Genomic DNA, 17670 nt, shown 5'->3' with positions numbered 1-17670 from the left:
AAAATTAAAATCACATATTATTATCTTGCTAATTATGATTTTATTGAGATTATTTTATATATATATATATAATCAAATTTTGAATATTTTTAAATACAGAATATTTTTTATAATTGAATTTAATATAAGAGATTTTTGCAAGTTGAAAAGAAATACACTAGATTTGACCAAAATCTCCTCTCAGAATATTTTGCTAGTATGAATCTTTTCTATCTTTGTTCAACAAGGGAGATAATCGTTGTGAGAACGATTTGCGATTGTTGTTGCGCATATTAGTGACAGACTGTATGTGCTTTAGTGAAACTAGTTCATAGTGGCAATACATTTACACTTACCAACAAAATAACAACATTACTTGCTTCCAGAAAGATATATAACAAAGAAAAGTACTAAGTAAACAAGTTACTTTTGTAATCAAGTTCAACTAAATTGTTTTCCTTCTTCTTATGCTTCTTCTCTTTCTCCTCATTTTGCTTCGACAAAAAATTTTCGGTTATCAATTATTAAGCCACTAGACTAATTTAACTGAACGAAAAATATTAGAGATTTATCAGAATTTATTATTTTTAGTCATCACTTAATTATTAATTCAATTTTTTTAATCTAATTCTTTTAATATAGTAATCTAACAACATACTTGATCTTATACTTTTAAATATTGATCATTTACAAATGACCAAAAACAAAAAATTTTGATAGTCCTATAGTATTTTTCGTTTTTTCTTTTTAGAGTTATGTTATATAATTTGTTTAAGGCATAACAATATATTGGTTTATGACATATTTTACCTGAATGTTGGTACAACCCTTAGACCAAGCATAACATACAAAACAATATCCTACTAATTATTACTCATCTTGCCCCTAAATTGTTGCTACTTGCGGTTGCAAATGGACGGTGGAATATCACAGACCAAAAATCTAAACATACCATTAATAGACTACACTATTTGGCATCATTTCTTGAAATGATCTTCCTTGATTGCTTAATCAATTTCGATTCCAAACACCATACGCGGTGGCGCATGCAAGGCAGGGAGGGGTGTGCAGGCCCTTTGCTGCCTTAGCCACCATTACTGCTGCTGTCGTTGCCACCAAACACCTTATAATATATTGTTGAACCATATTTGTGGTTCAAGCACATTTTCTTTTCTTGACCTTCAAGAAAGGTAATAATTAAGGTCTTTTGTTCCTTGTGCATGGCTACTAACAACCAAGGGCAGGGACAACATGGCACGGTGTCATCATCGTCCTCATCTACATCATCGCCGTTGGATTCAGAGGACGAGTTGCAAAACATGTTGTTGGCACCAATGGCTTGGAAGAACCGAAAGTGCCTTTCCAAGCAGCTATCAATGGTTGAGACGCCCAGGGACATCGCCTGGGAAAGAAAGCGTCGGCTCGAGCGTATGAGGAGTTCTGTTCAAGATTCTGGCGATGATCTCATGGATGAAGACCTTTATGAGCTCAAAGGGTGCATAGAATTGGGGTTTGGATTCAATGAGGAAGATGGTCAAAGGCTTTGCAATACCTTGCCTGCACTTGACCTCTATTTCGCCGTGAATCGGAGGTTGTCGCCTAGTCCTGCTTCCACCCCGAGTAATGTTTCCACCCCTAGTACTAGCCGTTCTTCCCTCGGCGCTCGTTCTTCGTCATTCGATAGCCCAAAAAGTGATGACTCATGGAAGATTTGTAGCCCAGGTGAGAGAGAGAAATTTTAAAAGCATTGTTAATGGCAAGAGAAGAGAAAAGTTATTAGTATACATAATTATATGTACACCTTAATCAGCCTTTAGGAACATACATCATTATTTCCTTGCTTACGTACGTTTTCAATGCTACAAATTTGTTGCCAAGTTATTGAATATCCTATGCTACACAACTTTTTTTTAATGAGAGTATTTGTTTGTTGAATGCAGGGGATGACCCTGAATTGGTCAAGACTAAGTTAAGGCATTGGGCTCAAGCTGTTGCTTGTGCTGTAATGCAATCAGATGCTATGCATTAAGGGATATTACTAGAGATGCACCTACAAAGAAGAAGAAAGAGAGAAAAGTAAAGAAAGAAGATGAGGTTATCCACCCTATTTGGGTTTTTTATTGGAGCCTACCCATGTTTTATTGTTGGCTCCATTTCTAACTATGATTAGAACATATATTGATCTAATCATCACCACACTCCTCTCTCCCCTTTCAAATTTTTTCTTCCCTTAAATTACCTTTATCTCTTCATTTACTTTTGTTCTCAAAACTTCCTCTCACAGGTGTCAATTGAATTCGTATATAGAAAAATTCGGAGTCTTGCATTAAAATGCAAGTTATTTCAAGGCCACAAGACATCACCGATTACGAGTAGATAAGTTTCATCCATCTTTAGCTTAGGACTTGACTTTTACTTTCAATTACTTATGGTTGTAAAAGGTACAGAGAAGTATAAATCGCAAATTGTAATTGTTTATCGTCTCATTTAATTCTCTAAATACCCAAACCACTTACAGTAGCTGCTTTCTTTTTTTTTTTTTCCCTTGTGATTCTTATACGGTTGTTTTGGTAATTATAATAGAAAACGTTATTGAAATTATTTAGTAGCAAAAAAAAAAAAAAATTAGTCAAAAACTGTCCAAACGTTCTATTTTTTATTTTATTAATTTGATTCTGTGTCATTTATTTTTTTTCTCTCGTGCACATACCTTACCTATTCTTCGTAATTGTTCTTGATAATAACATTTAATATGAAAAACGTTCATAAGCTTTTAATATGTTGTTTTATTTATAAGATATATTATAATTTTAATAAAGACATATCTTATGATTTTTGCAATTTAACTGACTTCCTGTAAATACAAAAACTTATTAGTCATACCTTTAATGTAAGTTTTAGTACCCAGGAAGAAAACAACATATATTGTTAAATTGAAAAAAAAATTATCATCCATTTCAATTTCTATAAGTGTTAAATTTTTATTCTGGTATAATAATTTTTTTTATAAGCATTGTTTTTATTTTTTCATTTAATTGGTTATTATTTTTTTCAATCTTTGTTCTTTTATTATTTATTCATTTACAGTCATCCCTTTCAAGTATCAATTATTCTATTATTTTCTTTCATATTTCAATTTTCATTTTTTATTTTTTATTTTATAACGATTTGTATGTTAAACTATAAGTTGTATAGTGAAATTTATGAAAATATCTTTAACTTATTAACATTTATAATCTCACACAAATAACATTCATAATTTTATATTTAAATCTATAATTTTATATCCATAACATTCATAATTTGATAATTGTATACATATAATATCTATAATTAACTATTTTATGATAGATATTGCCTAATTTAATATTTTTTATTTGATATTTCTACGTATATTTATTTATTGATTTTAATATGATTGGTTAATAATTGCATTTAATTTTTTTTCATATTTCATTTTATATTTTTTATTTTATAATATTTTTTATAAAAAAAATATGAGTTGTATAATAGAAGTTGTTAAAATATTTATAATTTAACATGCATAATTTCATACATATAACCAAGGACGAAGCTAGACAATATTTAGTAAGGGGCCAATATTTTTTTTAGTTTTTTATTTTAATTAAAAATAACAACTTAGGCTTAGAATTAATTTTTTATAAGATCATTGAACATATCGTATATTAAAATAATTAAACATAAATATCTCAAAACTAATTTTAAATATTGTAAATATAGTTATATACTTGCTTTTAGAATCTTCAAATACTATTCTACTTCTTTTTAGACGTTTTCTACAAAATTATTAAAAAAATGTATTATGCTTCAGGTAAATAATTTAAATCACAACCATAACTTATGCAATGAAAAAATTAATAATAATAATATTATTAGAGCTGAAATAAGTTAAAATTTGTAATTTACATACACAATTGAGCTCGACATTTTTTCCTTGATTCAAAATCATTTATTATTGAGAATTTACATAGATAATAAGAAAAACTTTATGCAACTTAACTAAACTCAATTTATTTAATTTTTGTAAATCAATAATATCAATGTCACAAACAATTAATAATGAGAAATTAAAAATAATACAAAGATAGCATTATAATTACATGATCATCATCTTTAATTTTTTTAAAACCTAAATTAATATTATAAGATTATAAACTAGATAAATAAATAAATATATAAATTATTCAAAAAAAATAAATAAAAAATAACTTATAAAAAAAAGAAAAATGAGAGATGATAATGGAAGACCAAAGGCTATTTATTATTTTCTAAGTTGTAATAATAATAAAAATATCGAATGATGTTTTGTTTTCTAATTGAAAAAAGAGGAAAGAATGGAAGAAGTAATTTGTTGGCTTGTTGTTACTTCCCTTTCAAATTCTTTATTTCTAATATAAATTAAGATTTTTTTTAACTAAGTATATGACCCATAGCCTAAATAACACAACTTTTTAATTATTCTTTGCTGCATTGAATGAGAATTACGGATAACCATACATTTTTTAAAAGAGGAAAAGACTAGACATTATTTTAAGGGGTAAGAGGCATTCTTTTATTTTTTATTATATTTGTAAATAAATTTTTTTCTTTTGGGGGGCCACTGCCTCCCCTATTTTATACGTAGTTTCGTCCTTGCATATAACATCCAAATATCAAACATATAACATGTATAATCAACAAATTGAGACTGATTTATTATTTATTATTTTATTTTGTAAGTCATAAATTAACATTTTTTTTATCTTTTTTATTTTCAATAAATAAATATAGACCAATCGAATTTAAGATATTTGAATTTTTTTATAAAATGTGTTGTGGTGATTTGAGATAATTTTAGAGTTAATGATATAAGATTTTTTTATTTTCATTTGGAAGAGAAATCGTATAGTTGTAGATATAATAATTAAGAATACAGAGGGAGAGCTTTTTGGGATTTGATTTACATAAAATTTGAGATTGATTTTTTTTTTTGAAAGTAGAAAGGTAGTTATCATTCACATGGTTCTAAAAATTGGACTAAACTGATCGGTTCGATTGGATTAATTGAGAACCTTCTTTTGGCTAGTTTGGTTGATATATAAAACTGTTCTGTAAAAATTAGTAAAAAATTGGCCAAACCGATAGTTAACCAGTAAATTGATAGAATCAGCCTAATTTTTGCAGTTCCCGATTCGCTAGCCTAAACATCCAAACGGTGCCATTTGGATCTCAAAATAATAATAAAAAAAAGACAGAAACGCAATAGAACCCCTTACCCTTCTTTCTGTCACAAATCTAACCCTAAACATTATCAGAGAATTCAGAGCAGTATCACCCAAAACGCGTTTCATCAGCCCCATCCTTGCCTCTCACTCTTGTCTCCTCAATTGTCGAGCTACTCTTCGTCAACCAGAGGGTTTCTTCGCCGCTGGACTAGCCTCAACCAAGCCTCCCACTTCTCCCGTCGGCGTCACTCACGTGCACAGGACCTCTCTCTCTCTCTCTCTCTCTCTCTCTCTCTCTCTCTCTCTCTCTCTCTCTCTCTCTCTCTCTCTCTCTCTCTCTCTCTCTCTCTCTCTCTCTCTCTCTCTCTCTCTCTCTCTCTCTCTCTCTCTAAAGTCGCATACATTAAGGAATCAAAATCAGAGTTCATAGCTTTACCAAGTACCCACACTCACCCTCACCGCCTTTTTCGATGCTGAAAACTCACGTTGGCTTGGGCATTCACACAGTAGCGGTTCTCTTTTCGCGTCACTAACGTTTTCTTCCTTGATTAATGATTCTTGTTTACAGGGGAGGTGGTTTTTTTGAGTTAATTATTGACGATAATTGATAAATTTTTGAGTTAATTTTGTACAACCTCCAACTGTAGCTTTAACAACCTTAATTTTTGCAATAATACAAGATTTTTTAAAATAATATTTTTAAAGCGATTAGTTTATTTTGACGAGTCGTTTTTAAACTCAAAAATAAAATAAATAGTAATATATTTTTATTATTATGTTATTTATTGATTTTACTTGCTCTAATTATAATAGAGCTTGGATAATATTATTATCATTATTATCAAATTCGATATTTACTGATAAAGTAATTTATCGGTATTTTTTGATAAACTTAAATTTGCTAATACTCCATCAAAATAAAATTACTAATATTATTTATATTAGTAACTCATATATATATCCAGTTATCATAATTATCTAATTAAAATAATTATAACTTGAACTACTGACTCAATAGCACACGAGCGTGACACCCAACCCCTTAATTTAACAAAATTAAACTCCTTCTCTAATCACCATTCATTATAATCAGCTGAACCATTCCTTGGAAAAAGAAAAGAATTGAAACATGGAATCACATTAAAGAATGACATCTTATTAAACATAGCATCACCACTAATTATTATTATTCCTTTGATTTCATTCATTTTTGGCCGAAGCCAAGAGAGAACCGTAGATCATATTAAAACCCTGACACCTCATTTGGTTTCATTAAATAAGTGTCATGCAATTAGCATTCTTCCCCTTTAATTCAATGTGACTGAACCCTTTTGGAGAAAGAAAGAAAAGAGATATTTTGTCACATAACCATCTTATAACATCCTAACTTTTAGCACCTCATGATCATACTAAAATTTCAGGCGTTATTTATTTCTAAATTTTTTTATTTTATACTATCTTTATTTAATATTGAGTCTTCGCGAATACAAACCGAAATTTTAATCAAGAAAACGAAGAGTATGTACTTTCAATTATTTAATCACAAAGATATATCTATTCACATAGCATTATATACATAGTCTTATTCAAAGAATTTCAAATACAAGTGCTACTCCTCTAAAAACCAAAACAAAAAACGACGAGGAAAAAAATAAAACCTAAGACTGAACCAAATATAAAAAATATGAATACATATATACATAAAACTCTATAGTTCGGTCGCGACTCTGCGCCTAGGATTCTTGAACCTGCCGCTGAAAAAGATAACCTATAAGAGGTGAGAACATCGTCCTCGCAGGTTCTCAGTATGGACAATGAGTGTCGTGAGAGTAAAGAAATAAATTACAAATAATTACTTTATAAGTTTAAAATAATTACCTGTAGAATTCTTTAAAACTCACTTTAAAGACTTTAGTTAGTTCTCTGTAAATTAAATCATTTTAAGCAAATTCCAGTCACCTCATTCGGTTTTGAGTTCCAATGATCAGTTCTCAGTTATCTTAATGCCTGACATATACAGAAACCAACAAGCATAAGCACACACACAATACAAGTACACAACAAATTTACGCATAAATCAAATATAAGAAAATTCACAAATAATACAGCACAGCACATAGGAACTCATGCAATTCACACAATGCATATGATGAATGCCTTTCCTATGCAAGCCATGAGCTCGTGCATCGATTGTCTACCCACAACCCGACGTTACCCAGGACGAACCCCGAATATGGTTTTTCCACTATGTCAGTCAAGCACATTGGTATCATCATGGGCGAACCCATGTCAGTCAGGATACCTCGGCATCACGGGTTTACCCCTGTTTGTTAGGCCAAATCATAATCGTAATAATTTTTGCTAGCATCTCTAATGTGCATCACAGTGAGAAACAGGCTATCAGTCAAGCAGACATTTCCGCATTAGCAACCTTAATCAGTTAGAAGGGCGCTCCCGTATTAGCATTTAGCAGAAAGCCTAATCAAACAACCAATTCTCAATTATCTTTTTCATTCATAGTTTCTCATTCCTTTTCTTTTTGTCATGCCTCTGCATCACGAAATAATTAATCACACCTCCGCATTACCATATAATTATTCACACCTCTGTATCACCAGAAAGATTCACTTTTAGTCATTCATCAATCGTAACCTCAAAATGTTAGTTTATATGTATCCAAGCTTCTTTAACGTTTAGTCAAGAATAAAAAATTTCTTTTCTTAATAAACCGAATTCAAATCATAACTTAAAACAAAATCTTTTCTCAATAAACTAAACTTAAAACATAATACTTTTCTTAATAAATTAAAATCAAATAATATGATTCTTAAGTCAAATTTTCTTTTAAATAACGCATTACACAAAGCCTCGGAGTTCTATAAAAAATTTTGCAGCATTTTCTCTAAAATTTGGGCTTTGCCATCCTTCAAGGATCCTAACCAAACTGTTTTCAATTTTCAAAATCATTTTTAACTCTTAATTCATTACCAATAAATCAAACCCAAATTTTCACAAACTCTTTCCAACGGTTACAAATCCAAGTAACTCCTTAATATAAATGTATTTCTCAAACTTTCAATACAAAACCTTTTTCTGAATATGAGTAAATGTGCAAACCAGATCTTTTCCAACATAGAATCATTTTTCAAAATAAGCCTATAAATTTGATTTCTAATACAAAGATCGTTTCTTAATATATATATATATATATATATATATATCAGATTTCCAAAATAAAATCACTTTTTCGTATATTTTTACAAGAACTCGGACAGAACCTCCCTTACAATTTGACTTCACCACCCTTACGGGCTCCCTCACTTTCATAAATTTTCAATAGTTTACCAGCCTTTTATAAGCACTTATCAAACAAAAGGTTCTCAATAATCAACATATTTTATGACCATATGATTCAAATCATTGTAAAATCATTTATAGACCCTCAAAACTACTACTTTTAGTTAAGGAATCAATTTTAGGAACTCAATTTAGACATCCAAACTCAATCTATTTAATATTCATCGAACCTCCATTTCATAAAGTACTCATTATAATTTGATTCAGCAACCAATCACAATGCTATTAAGTAGAAATAAGAATTCCGACAAGCATTCAATCCCAAACAATCTTGCAAGAGGCACATAAGCACGAATTTCAATTCACATGTACTTAATCATCATCATACTAACACCAAAATCAATTACCATTTACTTCCACAACCAAAAATTCAATCACAATCATAGCCAATCATTCACAGCCAAAATTCTAAACTCAATAACATTATAATCATTAACATATTTACAATTATCTACTATACTTTTGGGCATTCTTAAATTGAAAACGGTTAATTTTAAATTAAAACCCCTACCTCGATGTTACAATCCAAGGAAATCAAATGCGCCGAACCCATTTTTATTTTTAACTCGCATCAGCAACAGTAGCTTCAACATCTTTGACAGCAGCAGCAGTGATGAGCAGATAATTTATACCTTTTTTGGCATTATTTTTACATAGTTTTTAGTATGTTTTTATTACTTTTTATTATATTTTTATTAGTTTTTATTCAAAAATCACATTTCTGGAATTTACTATGAGTTTGTGTATTTTTCTGTGACTTCAGGTATTTTCTGGTTGAAATTGAGGGACCTGAGCAAAAATCTGATTCAGAGTCTGAAAAAGGACTGCAGATGCTATTGGATTCTGATCTCCCTGCATTTGAAGTGGATTTTATGGAGCTACAGAAGCCCAATTGGCGCGCTCTCAATTGCGTTAGAAAGTAGAAATCCTGGGCTTTCCAGAAATATATAATAATCCATACTTTGCTCGAGATTTGATGGCCCAAACTGACGTTCAAAGTCAGCCTAAAATATCTTGGTGTAAAACGCCCGAACTGGCACCAGAATTGGAGTTAAACGCCCAAACTGGCACTAAAGCTGGCGTTTAACTCCAGGAACAGCCTATGCACGAAAAAGATTCAATGCTCAGCCCAAGCACACACCAAGTGGGCCCCGGAAGTGGATTTCTGCACTATCTGCACTTAGTTACTCATTTTTTGTAAACCCTAGGCTACTAGTTTAGTATAAAAAAATACTTTTAGAGATTTATTTTATCGTCTTTGGTCTTTTGACCACCTTTAGGTCTTTTGACCATCTTTGATCTTTGGGGGATCTTTGATAAGTTTTATGCTATCATACACCTTTGTACACGTTTGGGGGCTGGCCTCACGGCCATGCCTAGACCTTTCACTTATGTATTTTCAACGGTGGAGTTTTTACACCCCATAGATTAAGGTGTGGAGCTCTACTATTCTTCATGAATTAATGCAATTACTACTGTTTTTCTATCCAATTCAAGCCTACTTATTCTCCAAGATATACTCTCGTACTTAATTCAGTTAAGTCAGAATGAAGGGGTGACCCGTGACAATCACCCAATCTTCGTTACTCGCTTAGCCAAGGTCGCGTGCCTGACAACCACAAAGCGATCTACATGATATTCAATGTAGTCATTGGACGACAGCTGGAGTACGTTCTCTTGGGTTTCTAATCTAAGATTAGAACCTTCGTGGTATAGGCTAGAATTATTGGCAGCCATTCCTGGGATCTGAAAAGTCTAAATCTTGTCTGTGGTATTTCGAGTAGGATCTGGGAAGGGATGACTGTGACGAGCTTCAAACCTGCGAATGTGGGGCAAAAGTGACAGTGTGCAAAAGGACAATGGTCCTATTCCGACGCTAGCGGAAACTGACAGATGATTAGCCCTGCGGTGACAGTGCAGATGGATTTGTTTTCATCCGAGAGGATCATATAGCTTGCCATGGAAGGAGGTAACGCATGGTTGGAAGAAGGCAATAGGAAAGCAGAGGTTCTGAAGCAACAAAGCATCTCCAGACGCTTATCTGAAATTCCTACCTATGAATTACATAAGTATTTCTATTCTATTTTATATTTTATTTATATTTTAATTATCAAAACCTCATAACTATTTGAATCTTCCTGACTGAGATTTACAAGGATGACCATAGCTTGCTTCAAGCCTACAATCTCCGTGGGATCGACCCTTACTCACGTAAGGTTTATTACTTGGATGACTGATGAGCGGATAATTTATATGCTTTTTGGCACTGTTTTTAGTATATTTTTAGTATAATCTGGTTACTTTTAGGGATGTTTTCATTAGTTTTTATGTTAAATTCACATTTCTGGACTTTACTATGAGTTTGTGTGTTTTTCTGTGATTTCAGGTATTTTCTGGCTGAAATTGAGGGACTTGAGCAAAAATCAAATTCAGAGGTTGAAGAAGGACTGCTGATGCTGTTGGATTCTGACCTCCCTGCACTCAAAGTGAATTTTCTGGAGCTACAGAATTCAAAATGGCGCGCTTCCAATTGCGTTGGAAAGTAGACATCCAGGGCTTTCCATCAATATATAATAGTCCATACTTTGGCCGAGTTTAGACGACGTAAAAGGGCGTTGAACGCCAGTTCTATGCTGCTGTCTGGAGTTAAACGCCAGAAACACGTCACAAGCCAGAGTTGAACGCCAGAAATACGTTACAAACTGGCGTTCAACTCCAAGATTGACCTCTACACGTGTAACATTCAAGCTCAGCCCAAGCACACACCAAGTGGGCCCTGGAAGTGGATTTATGCATCAATTACTTACTTCTGTAAACCCTAGTAACTAGTTTATTATAAATAGAACTTTTTACTATTGTATTAGACATCTTTGATCAGTTTTATGCTATCTTAGACTTTCATGGGGGCTGGCCATTCGGCCATGCCTGAACCATTATCACTTATGTATTTTCATACAGTAGAGTTTCTGCACTCCATAGATTAAGGTGTGGAGCTCTGCTGTTCCTCAAAGATTAATGCAAAGTACTACTGTTTTTCTATTCAATTCAACTTATTCCACTTCTAAGATATTCATTCGCACTTCAACCTGAATGTGATGAACGTGACAATCATCATCATTCCCACACGAACGCGTGCCTGACAACCACTTCCGTTCCACCTTAGATTGAATGAGTATCTCTTGGATCTCTTAATCAGAATCTTCGTGGTATAAGCTAGATTGATGGCGGCATTCATGAGAGTCCGGAAAGTCTAAACCTTGTCTGTGGTATTCCGAGTAGGACTCTGGGATTGAATGACTGTGACGAACTTCAAACTCGCGAGTGCTGGGCATAGTGACAGACGCAAAAGGAGGGTGAATCCTATTCCAGTATGATCGAGAACCTCAGATGATTAGCCGTGCTGTGACAGAGCATTTGGACCATTTTCACAAGAGGATGGGATGTAGCCATTGACAAGGGTGATGCCTCCAGACGATTAGCCATGCAGTGACAGCGCATCGGACCATTTTCCAGAGAGGATAAAAAGTAGCCATTGACAACGGTGGTGTCCTTACATAAAGCCAGCCATGGAAAGGAGTAAGACTGATTGGATGAAGACAGCAGGAAAGCAGAGGTTCAGAGGAACGAAAGCATCTCTATACACTTATCTGAAATTCTCACCAATGATATACATAAGTGTTTCTATCCTTATTTTCTATCTATTTATTATTTATGTCGAAAACTCCATAACTATTTTATATCTGCCTGACTGAGATTTACAAGGTTACCATAGCTTGCTTCATACCAACGATCTCCATGGGATCGACCCTTACTCACATAAGATTTATTACTTGGACGACCCAGTGCACTTGCTGGTTAGTTGTGTCGAAGTTGTGAATGAAAAACGATTTATTAAGACGTGCGTACATAGTTTCTGGCGCTGTTGCCTGAGATCACAATTTCGTGCACCAAGTTTTTGGCGCCGTTGCTGGGGATTGTTTGAGTTTGAACAACTGACGGTTCATCTTGTTGCTCAGATTAGGTAATTTTTATTTTTGTTTTATTTTCAAAAATTTTTCAAAAACCTTTCAAAAATTTCTCATCTGTTTTCGAAAAAAAAAAAATAAATCTTTTCAAAAATATATTTTTCTTCAGAATTTTTAAGAATGAATTCTAGAGTTTCATGAAACATGTTGAAGCCTGGCTGGCTGTAAAGCCATGTCTAATTCTTTTGGATAGGGGCCTCCAACCATCAGCATGGAGGCAAGTTAATTGGAATGTCAGCCGTGGCATGTCTGAGTTACATACTAAAGCTTGGCTGGCTATTAAGCCATGCCTAACCCTCGGATTGGAGCTTTAGACTAAGAATACAAGATTCCTAGAATTCATATTAAAAAATTTTGAAATCCTTATTTTCTTTTTCCTATATGTTTTTTCGAAAAAAAATATACAAAAATCCAAAAAAAAAAATCATAAAAATAAAAAATATTTCATGTTTCTTGTTTGAGTCTTGAGTCAAGTTGAAAGTTTGGTGTCAATTGCATACTCATCTTGCATTTTTCGAAAAATTCATGCATTCATAGTGTTCTTCATGATCTTCAAGTTGTTCTTGGTAAGTCTTCTTGTTTGATCTTGATGTTTTCATGTTTTGTGTCTTTTCTTGTTTTTCATATGCATTCTTGCATTCATAGTGTCTATACATGAAAAATTTTTTAAGTATGGTGTCTTGCATGTTTTCTTTGCATTAAAACTTTTTCAAAAATAAGTTCTTGATGTTCATCTTGACATTCAAAGTGTTCTTGGTGTTCATCTTGACATTCATAGCATTCTTGCATGCATTCATTGTTTTGATCCAAAATTTTCATGCATTGAGTCTTTTTCATGTTTTTCCCTCTCATCATAAAAAATTCAAAAATCAAAAAAATATCTTTCCCTTTTTCACTCATAAATTTCGAAAATTTGAGTTGACTTTTTCAAAACTTTTTAAAATCTAGTTATTTTTATGAGTCAAATCAAATTTTCAATTTAAAAATCTTATCTTTTTCAAAATCTTTTTCAAAAATCAAATCTTTTTCACTTTTCTTATTTATTTTCGAAAATTTTTAAAATATTTTTCAAAAATCTTTTTCTTATCTTTATCTCCTAATTTTCGAAAATAACATCATCAATTAATGTTTTGATTCAAAAATTTCAAGTTTGTTACTTACTTGTTAAGAAAGATTCAAACTTTAAGTTCTAGAATCATATTTTGTGATTTCTTGTGAATCAAGGCATTAATTGTGATTTTAAAAAATCAAATCTTTTTCAAAACTAATTTCAATCATATCTTTTCAAAAATATCTTTCTATCTTATCTTTTTCAAAATCATATCTTTTTCAAAAATTTGATTTTAAAATATCTTTCCTAACTTCTTATCTTCTTATCTTTTCAAAATTGATTTCAAATTTGTTTCAACTAACTAACTAACTTTTTGTTTGTTTCTTATCTTTTTCAAAACTACCTAACTAACTCCCTCTCTCTCTAATTTTCGAAAATATCTTCCCTCTTTTTCAAAATTTCTTTTTAATTAACTAATTATTTTAATTTTTGATTTTAATTCTCAAAAATTACTAACCTTTTTCAAAAACTATTTTCGAAAATCACTAACTCTTTTTCAAAAATTATTTTCGAAAATTCTCTCTCTCTCTCTTATCTCCTTCTATTTATTTATTCATCTACTAACACTTCATCTCACCCAAATTCGAACCCCTCTTCCATCTGTGTTCGAATTTTTCGTCTTCTTTTCTTCTACTCACACAGGGACCTCTATACTATGGTAAAAAGGACCCCTATTATTATTATTATTATTATTATTATTATTATTATTATTATTATTATTATTATTATTATTATTATTATTATTATTTTGTCCTTCTTTTTCATATGAGCAGGAGCAAGGACAAGAACATTCTTGTTGAAGCAGATCCAGAACCTGAAAGGACTCTGAAGAGGAAACTAAGAGAAGCTAAATTACAACAATCCAGCAAGCACCTTTCAGAAAATTTCGAACAAGAAGAGGAGATGACAGCCAAAAATAATAATAATGCAAGGAGGATGCTTGGTGACTTTACTGCACCTAATTCCAATTTACATGGAAGAAGCATCTCCATTCCTGCCATTGGAGCAAACAATTTTGAGCTTAAACCTCAATTAGTTTCTCTGATGCAGCAGAACTGCAAGTTTCATGGACTTTCATCTGAAGATCCTTTTCAGTTCTTAACTGAATTCTTGCAGATATGTGATACTGTTAAGACTAATGGAGTAGATCCTGAAGTCTACAGGCTCATGCTTTTCCCTTTTGCTGTAAGAGACAAAGCTAGAGTATGGTTGGACTCTCAACCTAAGGATAGCCTGAACTCTTGGGATAAACTGGTCAAGGCTTTCTTAGCCAAGTTCTTTCCTCCTCAAAAGCTGAGTAAGCTTAAAGTGGATGTACATACCTTCAGACAGAAAGAAGGTGAATCCCTCTATGAAGCTTGGGAGAGATACAAAGGACTGACCAAAAAATGTCCTTCTGACATGCTTTCAGAATGGACCATCCTGGATATATTCTATGATGGTCTATCTGAATTGGCTAAAATGTCATTGGATACCTCTGCAGGTGGATCCATTCACCTAAAGAAAACGCCTGCAGAAGCTCAAGAACTCATTGACATGGTTGCTAATAACCAGTTCATGTACACTTCTGAGAGGAATCCTATGAGTAATGGGACGCCTATGAAGAAGGGAGTTCTTGAAATTGATACTTTGAATGTCATATTGGCTTAGAATAAAATATTGACTCAGCAAGTCAATATGATTTCTCAGAGTCTGAATGGAATGCAAGCTGCATCCAACAGTACTCAAGAGGCATCTTCTGAAGAAGAAGCTTATGATCCTGAAAACCCTGCAATAGCAGAGGTGAATTACATGGGTGAACCTTATGGAAACACCTATAACCCCTCATAGAGAAATCACCCAAATCTCTCATGGAAGGGTCAACAAAAGCCTCAACAAGGCTTTATTAATGGTGGAAGAAATAGGTTTAACAATAGTAAACCTTCTCCATCATCCACTCAGCAACAGATAGAGAACTCTGAACAAAATACCTCTAATTTAGCAAACTTAGTCTCTGATCTATCTAAGGCCACTGTAAGTTTCATGAATGAAACAAGGTCCTCCATTAGAAATTTGGAAGCACAAGTAGGCCAGCTGAGTAAAAGGATCACTGAAATCCCTCCCAGTACTCTCCCAAGCAATACAGAAGAAAATCCAAAAGGAGAGTGCAAGGCCATTGATATAGCAATCATGGCCGAACTCACAAGAGAGGAGGAGGACGTGAATCCCAAGAAGGAAGACCTCCTGGGACGTCCAGTGATCAATAAGGAGTTTCCCTTTGAGGAACCAAAGGAATCTGAGACTCATCTAGAGACCATAGAGATTCCATTGAACCTCCTTATGCCCTTCATGAGCTCTGACGAGTATTCATCTTCTGAAGAGAATGAGGATGTTACTGAAGAGCAAGTTACCAAGTACCTTGGTGCAATCATGAAGCTGAATGCCAAATTATTTGGTATTGAGACTTGGGAAGATGAACCTCCCTTGTTCACCAATGAACTAAGTGATCTGGATCAAGTGACATTGCCTCAGAAGAAACAGGATCCTGGAAAGTTCGTAATACCTTGTACCATAGGCAACATGATCTTTGAAAAGGCTCTGTGTGACCTTGGTTCAGGGATAAACCTCATGCCCCTCTCTGTAATAGAGAAACTGGGAATCTTTGGGGTGCAAGCTACTAAAATCTCATTAGAGATGGCAGACAATTCAAGAAAACAGGCTTATGGACAAGTAGAGGACGTGTTAGTAAAGGTTGAAGGCCTTTACATCCCTGCTGATTTCATAATCCTTGATACTGGGAAGGATGAGGATAAATCCATCATCCTTGGAAGACCTTTCCTAGCCACACAAGAGCTGTGATTGATGTTGACAGAGGTGAATTAGTCCATCAATTGAATGAGGACTCCCTTGTGTTTACAACTCAAGGTTACTGGTACGTGGAATCGTGATTACACTTTAATTATTTAAAATTCATTGCTCTTTCTTTCCCTGGAAATGGCGCCAAAAACATGATGCCAAGACCATGGTTCACAACTCCGTGTAACTAACCAGCAAGTGCACTGGGTCGTCCAAGTAATACTTTACGTGAGTAAGGGTCGAATCCCACGGAGAATGTTGGTATGAAGCAAGCTATGGTCACCTTGCAAATCTCAGTTAGGCGGATATAAATTGATAATGGTGTTTTCGAATTTAATATAATAAAATAGGGATAGAAATACTTATGTAATTCATTGGTAGGAATTTCAGATAAGCAAATGGAGATGCTTTCGTTCCTCTGAACCTCTGCTTTCCTGCTATCTTCATCCAATCAGTCTTACTCCTTTTCATGGCTGGCTTTATGTGATACATCACCACTGTCAATGGCTACTTTCGGTCATCTCTCGGGAAAATGATCCAATGCCCTATCACGGCACGGCTAATCGTCTGGAGGCATCACCCTTGTCAATGGCTTCATCTTATCCTCTCAGTGAAAATGGTCAACGCACCCTGTCACGGCACGGCTATTCATCTGTCGGTTCTCGATCATGCTGGAATAGGATTTACTATCCTTTTGCGTCTGTCACTAACGCCCTGCAATCGCGAGTTTGGAGCTCGTCACAGTCATTCATTCATTGAATCCTACTCGGAATACCACAGACAAGGTTTAGACTTTCCCGATTCTCTTGAATGCCGCCATCATTCTAGCTTACGCCACGAAGATTCTGGTTAGGAGATCTAAGAGATACTTATTCAGTCGAAGGTAGAACGGAAGTGGTTGTCAGGCACGCGTTCATAGGGAATGATGATGATTGTCACGTTCATCACATTCAGATTGAAGTACGAATGAATATCTTAGAAGCGAAACAAGATGAATTGAATAGAAAACAGTAGTACTTTGCATTAATCTTTGAGGAACAGCAGAGCTCCACACCTTAATCTATGGAGTATAGAAACTCTACCGTTGAAAATACATAAGTGAGAGTCCAGGCATGGCCGAGATGGCCAGCCCCTCTGA

General features: G+C 33.5%; 1 protein-coding gene and 1 non-coding gene across 3 annotated transcripts; one reads left to right on the top strand and one right to left on the bottom strand.

Annotated features, from left to right (window-relative positions):
• The first annotated feature begins 985 nt into the window (after window positions 1–985).
• On the top strand, window positions 986–2509 carry LOC107617086 (1-phosphatidylinositol-4,5-bisphosphate phosphodiesterase epsilon-1, putative (DUF1685)). Of its 2 annotated transcripts, XR_002354396.2 has the most exons (3): window positions 986–1701; window positions 1920–2073; window positions 2264–2509. XR_002354396.2 is itself a non-coding variant. In XM_016318896.3 (2 exons), the coding sequence occupies exons 1-2, from the start codon at window positions 1200–1202 to the stop codon at window positions 2006–2008; spliced, it is 591 nt and encodes a 196-aa protein (XP_016174382.1). In that variant the 5' UTR covers window positions 986–1199; the 3' UTR covers window positions 2009–2509. The 2 variants fall into 2 exon arrangements, 1 of the variants encoding a protein (XP_016174382.1); XM_016318896.3 differs by having other exon boundaries at window positions 1920–2509.
• Window positions 2510–14996: 12487 nt separating this feature from the next.
• Window positions 14997–15104, bottom strand: LOC148545258 (small nucleolar RNA R71). Its single transcript, XR_015901936.1, has one exon. It is a non-coding gene; the product is annotated as a small nucleolar RNA R71 (small nucleolar RNA).
• Window positions 15105–17670: the final 2566 nt, after the last annotated feature.

Source organism: Arachis ipaensis, chromosome B9 (genome assembly GCF_059453495.1).
Source record: "Arachis ipaensis isolate K30076 ecotype BB chromosome B9, ASM5945349v1, whole genome shotgun sequence".
Lineage (NCBI taxonomy): Eukaryota > Viridiplantae > Streptophyta > Magnoliopsida > Fabales > Fabaceae > Arachis > Arachis ipaensis.
This window is presented reverse-complemented; position numbering and strand designations above follow the sequence as displayed.